The sequence below is a fragment of the Condylura cristata genome, unplaced genomic scaffold (assembly GCF_000260355.1).
Source record: "Condylura cristata isolate star-nosed mole 26May11 unplaced genomic scaffold, ConCri1.0 scaffold00066, whole genome shotgun sequence".
Classification (NCBI taxonomy): domain Eukaryota; kingdom Metazoa; phylum Chordata; class Mammalia; order Eulipotyphla; family Talpidae; genus Condylura; species Condylura cristata.
Window position 1 is genome coordinate 542,840 of NW_004567167.1, and position 8,156 is coordinate 550,995.

At 55.3% G+C, this 8,156-nt stretch overlaps 1 protein-coding gene across 4 annotated transcripts; it reads right to left on the reverse strand.

The window, feature by feature from the left end:
• Window positions 1-1,500: 1,500 nt before the first annotated feature.
• Window positions 1,501-7,883, reverse strand: ZNF329 (zinc finger protein 329). 4 transcript variants are annotated; one of them, XR_001146219.1, is made up of 4 exons: window positions 7,477-7,883; window positions 5,605-5,879; window positions 2,852-4,808; window positions 1,501-2,670 (listed from the first exon to the last, which is right to left on the reverse strand). XR_001146219.1 is itself a non-coding variant. In XM_012734694.1 (4 exons), the coding sequence occupies exons 3-4, from the start codon at window positions 5,609-5,611 to the stop codon at window positions 3,166-3,168; spliced, it is 1,650 nt and encodes a 549-aa protein (XP_012590148.1). In that variant the 5' UTR covers window positions 5,612-5,733; window positions 5,870-5,879; window positions 7,477-7,883; the 3' UTR covers window positions 1,501-3,165. The 4 variants fall into 4 exon arrangements, 3 of the variants coding, with proteins under 3 accessions (XP_012590148.1, XP_012590147.1, XP_004695537.1); XM_012734694.1 differs by having other exon boundaries at window positions 1,501-4,808; window positions 5,605-5,733; window positions 5,870-5,879; XM_012734693.1 differs by having other exon boundaries at window positions 1,501-4,808.
• Window positions 7,884-8,156: the final 273 nt, after the last annotated feature.

Genomic DNA, 8,156 nt, shown 5'->3' on the forward strand with positions numbered 1-8,156 from the left:
ACTGTGCACACAGCAGGCGCTTGGAGTGCAAGCTGCGGCTTCCTTGCTCCTGGCTGTTGGACAGTGGGCAGGAGGTGCCATTCGTTGTGTACCTCCATGGTGTTCGAACCCAGGGACCCAGGCCTAAGCCACTTCCTGTCCTAGCTGTCCTGGCCGCAGTCTCAGCCTGAGGGGAGTTGTTCTCCCACGGTGAACCAGCAGCGTGGCCTTCTGCCTGACCTGTGGTGCCTATCACACCTGCTGCTCTTTGTTGTTGCTGGGATTCAAACTGCACTGGTGCCTTTTTCAGGGCTGCGTACTATGCCAGGGCGGCCCAGAGCTGGGCAGCACCTGTGCTGAGCATCTTGGCACCCACACCTGGCTTTATGGCCACCTCATCACAACAGAGGCAGTGTCCAGCACCAGAGGGACCCTGAAAACCCACCTGTACCCACACAGAATCCCTGCAGGCTACGCCCCTGACTATCCTGGTCACCCTGGCTGGTGGAGCTTCCTGACCCACTCTGCTGCTGCCCATCCTGCTACGGTGTAAGCAGGGGACACGCACCAGCGTTGGGACTTGGATTCAGCACCCGCACGCACACGGGGGAGGCGCATATGCAGAGTGTGCGCTTTGCCCTCTGGGAGCTGTAGGCAGCTGGGGCCTTTGTCCAATACCACCTCACAGCCTGGGGAGGGCAAGCTGCTGCTCCTCGCCAGCCTCACCTTCCCCCGCCACTTAGCAGGCTGCGCCCCAGCAGGTGCCCCGCGGCATCATTTTTTCTGAGAACCCTGAGTGGGGTTGAACAGGACAGAGGGAGGTGAGGGAGCCCCGGAGGGGGCGCCGGGTCTGCAGCCTGATTGCCTTCTGCGGAAGGGCCGCAGGGAGCACGAGCTGCCCCTCCTGGGCCCGGGCAGGCAGGTAAGTGTATGGGCCATTCAGCGAGACCCAAGTTGGCCTTGGCACCTCCCCACCCCCCTGCCCCTGCAGACACTTGGCCTGCAGGACTCCTGGACCCCAGTAACTGCATAGGCTACTGGGGTAACTCAGGGATGGCAAACAGAATGGGGAGCGCAACTGGCAGATCAGGCCCTGTGGGTCTGGGCCGGCCCCACCACGTAGACCTGTTTCTTCTGAACTGGTGTCTCCCACAGGACCCAGACGTTTATTGTCAGAACTGCCTGGTGCTGCTCCTCAACATGAGCCTGAATCTTGGGGGGTGGTGACAGGACTGACTCCACCCATCGCCACGGGTCCTGCCCTTAGGCCCTGGCCCTTCCTCGGTTAAGTCTCCAGACACTGAAGTGCTTGAGAGCTGTCACCGGTCGCTCACGGGGTGCACCTGTCAGCTCTGCTGGCTCTGAGGGGGGCCACACTCACCACCACCCCTTTCTCCTGACTACTTCAGGCAGGTGAGCACCACACCCAGTCAGGTCCCAAATGGAAGTCCCACCCCAGGCGCTTCCCATCAGTTACCCTCAAGATACACCCGTTAGGAATGACAAGACAGCCCTCAGGCTTCCACAACTATTTTTACTCAGGAACCGGGGACAGAAGACCCAGTATCATGACAGAAGTTGCCCCCACGGCCGGGGGCATGCCAGGTTCTGGGGGCTGTGGATGAGACCAGGCGACGAGAACGATCTTGGTCATCTCAAACATCTGTTTCCTGTAAATCACAAAAGTACAGTTACCTTTCAGATTCCTAGATCTTCAGCTAAGACCCCAAGGTTCTCAGGGCCAGAGGCAGCAGTATCTGGAGAGCGCAGGACAGTGGGGTGGCGTATGGCGTACGGGCTCCACGGCTGGACGCTTGCAGAAGCAGCTGCCTCGTTCCTCTTTCGAGGTCTCCCCCACCCCGCGCCCTCCCTCCCTACTGCTGGCTTGACGACCTCAAGAGCAGCGGTGTTACCAAGCCTCACAAAGCAAACAGCACTGCCACCGAAGCCCTCAGAGCTGTCTGGCCTCTCAGGCCCCAACTGGCTCAATCCGAAGCAGTGTCCCAAGAAGCGGCCCACCAAGACCCAACACAGGAAATGATTCTTTGCCCTGGGCCCAGAGCAGCTTGGGCCTGGCCCCTCTAGCTTCCATCTGCCTCCCGCCCGCCCCTGCTGAGCCCCATCTGGCCTCGTTGCTGAAACTGGGTTCCCCCAGAACCACCTCTTCTGGCAGCACCTTGTTGTTTCTGATCGGATTATTGGAGTGATTCATATTACATTACTACGTGGTAGTACATCAGTGATGTATGATTTATAATAGGAAAAAAATCATACGCGACTCCAATCCGCTATAAAACCATTTATTTTGCCATGATCGGCTTCCAGTCTACATCTGACGTGCGCCTGCTCTACACAGCTGAACCACAGCCAAACTAGTTTCGTCTACTTGGTGATTGTTGCCAGATGAGAAACTTTCGGCTTGAGAACAAACCCTTTATCATGATGGTTGACCATGGCTGTAGGGTACAAATCAGAAGTGCCCTTAACACACAACAGGGAGCTGTTCACGGAAGCAGAACTCAGTGACTTTTCATTCAAACAAAGCAACAGATCGAGGCCTCGGCAGCAGCCCTCCCCGCCTTAGCGCGAGTCTGCCTCAGTCTGTGCTGAAGAGGGAGAGGGTCATTTTCACTCACGAGCAATTCTCTCATCCAGCTACCCTCCTGGAATGAATCCTCAGCACCTAGGGGACTTGAACACAGAAATACATTCAAAGAGTGAAGTGGAATGTTGTACGGATTCTCTTGTCAGCAGGTCTCTGCTGACACAGCAAAGAGTAAGCGCTCTCACTGCCCACACGATCTTGCCAGAGTTTGCTTATGTACAGTAAGGCGGATGGCCCCGTCCAGGGGTCCTCGCGTGGGTGACTTACGGAACACGTTCACAGCTCCTTCAGGTCCACGCTCTGATGGAGGAGGGGGTGGGGACCTCCCGACAGGCACAGGCTGTCATCCAGTGTGCGCACTACCACGCGAGGTACGGTCTGGAGCCTTCTCCTGTCACCGTCCTATGTCCTCTCCGTGAGCTCCCGGCACGGAGACTTAGCAGTATGGCTGAGCACCGTCTCACACTCAGTATTCACGGGTAGCCTGAGGGACGCTCTTCTGCGGAGAGGTGGAGCCCCCCCCCCAAAAAAAAACATTCCTTCTAGACACAGATCTTAGACAAGTCGGCAATGAGCGTGGCTCATTCATTAAGTTTCATGGGTGGCTCTCCAGGGTGTGTCCTCTGGTGTCGGATGAGGGACGAGCTCCTGCGAAATGTCTTCCCACACTGCGGACACCGGCTGGGGCCCGGCCTGCTGTGAAGCCTCTGGTGTACTGCCAGGTGGGAGTTCTGCTTGAAGGACTTTCCGCATTCTGGACACCGGTACGGCGTCTCCTTAGTGTGGATCCTCTGGTGCTTGCTCAGACAGGAGCTGTCCCTGAAGGCTTTGCCACACTGATTACACTCGTAGGGCTTCTCACCAGTATGAGTCCTCTGGTGTCGGATGAGACCAGCGATGTTCCGGAAAAGTTTCTGACACTGGTTGCAGCCATAGGGCTTCTCGCCAGTATGGATTCTCTGGTGCCTGATGAGGTAAGCACTCTCGATGAAAGTCTTCCCACACTCTTTACATTCGTAGGGCTTCTCTCCAGAATGGATTTTCTGATGCACGATGAGGTGAGAGTTACGGTTGAAGGACTTCCCACACTCCACGCATTCAAAGGGCTTTTCTCCAGTGTGAGTCCTCTCGTGTTGGGTGAGGTAGGAGCCATCTCGGAAAGCCTTCCCACATTTGCTGCATTCGTAGGGCTTCTCCCCAGTATGGATTCTGATGTGCACGGTGAGATGGGAGATATCTGTGAAAGGCTTCCCGCACTCATTACACCTATACGGTTTTTCCCCTGTATGAGTCCTTTGATGCAAAATCAAAGATGAATTTCGGTTGAAAGTTTTCCCACATTCTAGACATTCGTAAGGTTTCTCCCCGGTGTGAATTCTCTGGTGCTGTGTCAGCGCAGAACCATCACTGAAAGCTTTCCCACATTTACTGCATTTATAGGGCTTCTCTCCTGTGTGAATTCTTTGATGTACTATCAGATTGTAGTTTTTGGAAAAGGACTTTCCACACTCATTACAAGTGTAAGGTTTTTCTCCAGTGTGAGTTCGGTGATGCAACACGAGAGAAGAGTTCCGCTTGAAGCACTTGCCACACTCAGTACATTTATACAGTTTTTCCCCAGGATGATTCCTTCTGTTTTCACTAAGAGAAGAACTGAGGGGGAAAATGTTCCTAAAGTCCTTATCTCCATACAGTTCCTTCCCTCTTTTCACTCCTTTTTGTTCACCAAGAGGAGCAAAATGGCTGTAAGATTTAACAGTGTCAGGGTATTTGTAGGCTTTCTCTCTCGTGGGATTTCTTCCACGTTGGACAGCTTCCAAGGAATGCTTGCAAGCTTTTTCACAGGTCTCACCGTCACTGGTTCTTTCTGCTGCACAACTTTTCTGGTAAATCTGGATAGTCGGGGCACAATCCAGACCTTTACCAGCTGAGTCGCATATACGGAAGCCATTCGTTGTCGGGAGTCTCTGACCCGGCGCCAGGTGTGTGCTTGCACTGAAAAGATCCCCAAATTCAGGATATTCACAAACTGCTTCCCGCGTTTCTGGCTTCTCCTGAGTTAAGCCTGATTTCCTCAAATGTCCCTCCAGGTCCTTGCAGTCCCAGTTGTCACCTGGAGTGGAAAAATGGCATCCCTCTTTCATAAGTTCTTCCATTTCCTTGTCACAGGATATCTGCTCCTCGGGAACAGGCTGAGCTGTCATTTTCAATCTCAAGTCCCAGGCTAAAAGAAGAGAACAAATAAAGACAGGCTGAATGACAAGTTACATGAGAAATAAAAACTAATGAGCAGCAAGGCCCTTGGGTGTGTATTTGCGCTTTCCAATTCACATCTACAGGAGGAGGTAAACTGAGTCAGGGGATGGCGCCAAGAACAAATCCGAAGAGAGTCCATGCACCACTGTCATCCTCCCAGAGGAGGCAGGAGGAGCAGAATCGGGTGACTATAGCACCGCTGTCTTCCGGGGCGGATGCGAGAGTCTCGGTGACTGGACGGTTCTGGGAGGCCTCGGACGGTCCATGAGCGCTCTGCAGGGCCGTTTCAAGAATGACTGTCTGAGGGTAGCTCTGAGCGAGAGGCACTGACAGCGACCGCTGACACCCTTACCTTTTACAGCGTCCTCTGACTACCCTTCGACCCCTTGGTTTCAAGATGTCAAGATAACTGACTCCTCATATCTGCTTTAGGTGAAATGAAATTAAGATCCTTATCTCAGAAAATATATAATTTAAATTCGAGGAGGAAAAAGACCTCCGCGGACAAAGCAAAGTTTCAATCTGCAGTCTCCATCAGCAAAAACTACACAGGCAAAAGGATTCACGCATTTGACATTAAAAATAAAATTCCACTACAAGCCGCAGTAAGATGCAAACAAATGGCAGCTGGAAGGAAAATACTAAAATATGAGACCAAGGTTATCGACAAAGAATTTTTACGCAACAGCACGAAAAAGAAAAAGGTGGGTGAGGAATACAACGAACTCCACGTGAGACAACAGAAATGTCCCGGAAACACGCACCTGCCATTCTCACCACCCGTCATCACAAAACAAGAGGGTGTGGGCACAGAAAGCCCGGGCAGGCCGTCAGGAAGGTGAGGGTGGCACGGAGCAGGGTGGCTCTACCCAGCGGGGGGCTCGGCAGCAGCCCTGGAAACACAGGAGACACGGCCCTGGACTCGGGGTTCCGCGCCAGCCTCGTGTGGCCCCAGCATGAACGGACGCCCGCCTACACCAAGGAGAGTCTTCAAGGCCGGAAAGGGGAGCACGGAGAGCGGAGGGTTACCTTCAAAGTGCTGAGAAGAGAGAAATGGTGAATGTGAATTTAAAGTGCATTCTAGCCCGTGAGTCCGCAGAATGATCCAGCCTCAGATGAGGGAATCCCACCGGGTGTTGCACACCTCCCTGGTGGTGCAACAGGTCAAAGCGCAGCAGTGCGGGGCTGTCCGATCCCCGGCGGGGGGGTGACCACAGGGCGGGCAGACTCCTCCTGACCCGCCCACCCACCCACTGTACTTCGTGGGTCCGCTTGTTCTGCGACCCCACCGTGAGCCCTCTCACGCCCCGCACCTCTAGCCTGTGCTCCAATTCTTGTGCGCATAAATAAATAAATCAAAAAAGAAAAGCAAAGAGCATAAAACAGGTTCTCCTCAACAGCAGCAAATATAAATGCCCCCGATGGGCCTCGCAAAGACACTGTGTCGGAAGGGGTTTTAAATGTGCTTGTAACAGAAGCAAAAGGATGGAGAAGTTACGAACAAAAAGCACAGAACAGACAAATGCTAATAAAGACTTAAATGGCCCTTTGATAACCAATGTTATCAAATAATCAAACAGCAATAAAATAACGGCACAGATTTCTACATCGTTTTTAAGGATTTATTTATGCATAAAGAACTGGGTGCAATGTCTTTTGCAGCAACTTGGATGGAGCTGGAAAAGATCATGCTCAGTGAGATAAGCCAGAAAGAGAAAGAAAAATACCGGATGGTTTCGCTCAGAGCAGGAGTATAAAGGACCAGGCGAGAAAATAACAAAAATAATGAACAACCATAGACCAGAGACATTTTGTGGGGGTGGAGTGGGGAACAGGATCAAAAAGGGGGCGGGGGGGTGCACGGGATTTTGGTGATGGCACACGGGTGACACAGTGATGGGAAACCCGCGGGGATGACAATTGAGATGGAAAAAAAAATGTACAAAATGATGTAAAAATAAACTTTTGTAAAATAAAAAAAAAAGAACTGGGGTGCAGGACAGAGTTGCAGAGACAGTGGGGAGCAGAAGAGACGCATCCACGGAGACACACTGCTGAAGGAGCAGCAGGCGGACAGGGGGGATCTTCTGCGCCCTGGCCCACTGCAGGGTAGCTGCGAGTGCTGAGACTAGCCCCCGCACCCCCAGGGAGGCCCCAGATTTCTACAGAAACAGCAAACACCAAATTCCCCCCAAGGCCACCAGGGTGGCAAGGTGGGAGAATCAGCAAACCCTACAGTACTAGGATTTTTCGACAAACCTTCAGAAATTTGGAAAAATCGAAGCGATAAGCAGGAGAGGAAGTGACTGGCCAGTCACACAGCTGCCCGGCAGTGGCGCCCTGAGAGCCCAGCACAAGGGGCCCTGCTAGCTGCTCCGAGCCAGGCTCGGGTGAGGCCGGACCACGCCGACGAGCGCAGCCAACTTAGGGCGGGAACAGCAAGAAAACGGGATGCGAGCAACTGAGTAAAGCCAGCCACTGTGACTGCGCGGGAAGTCACTGGGTAATTCACAGATGCCAGAGGAAGCTGGACAGAAAACACCGAGTCCCAGGGAGAGGGCTTCCCCGAGCACACACCCGAACGCACGCAAACCCTCAGGGGTCACCGGCTACGCGGTCTGGCCGACGCTGCACACCTGCAGTGCTGTCACGCCGCGCGTCGCCCTGACAAGGCGAAGTGACAGCAGCCAGCCAGGCCCTGGGCACCGAGCGCTGCCGGACTGGCAAGGGGGCGGGCACGGAACAAGTCTGCTGCGCTCCCGCGTGCGAGGACAAGTGAGACCAGCAGGCAGCTGCGGAAACAACCGGCCTCGGCGCCTTCGCAGGAGGGAGACGCCGGGAGGGAAGTGAACAGCCCCGAGCGCCGCCGCGGAGGGCGGAGGGAGAGCACAGCCCAGACGGGCGCCCCGGCTGCGCCCGCGCGTCGGAACCCCGAGGGGCCGGGACGGACGCGCCAGGACGTTTGTGCAGGACGAGAAGGGGCCAGGGCGCTGCCGCGACTGCCCACACCCTGGGGTGGGGCAGCACGGGGAGCCCCAGACAGCGCTGGCGGGCGACGGGCGCCACCGGGCGCCACCGAGGCGCAAGGGGCCCGGGCGCGCCGGCGCCCCGACCAGGGAGCCGAGGCCTCTGCGGCTGCACCTCAAAACTGGGCTCTGAGGGTTAAAGACGCGGCTGGAGGCCGGAAACACGGTGACCGCTGGGCGGCAACCAGGGTCCCGGGAGACCAGGGCGCCCGCGGGGATCGCTGCAGCGGGACGGGAAAGGGGCCCCGGGCGGAGGCCTGCGGACGCCGCGTGCCCCGCGGGAGAGCGCC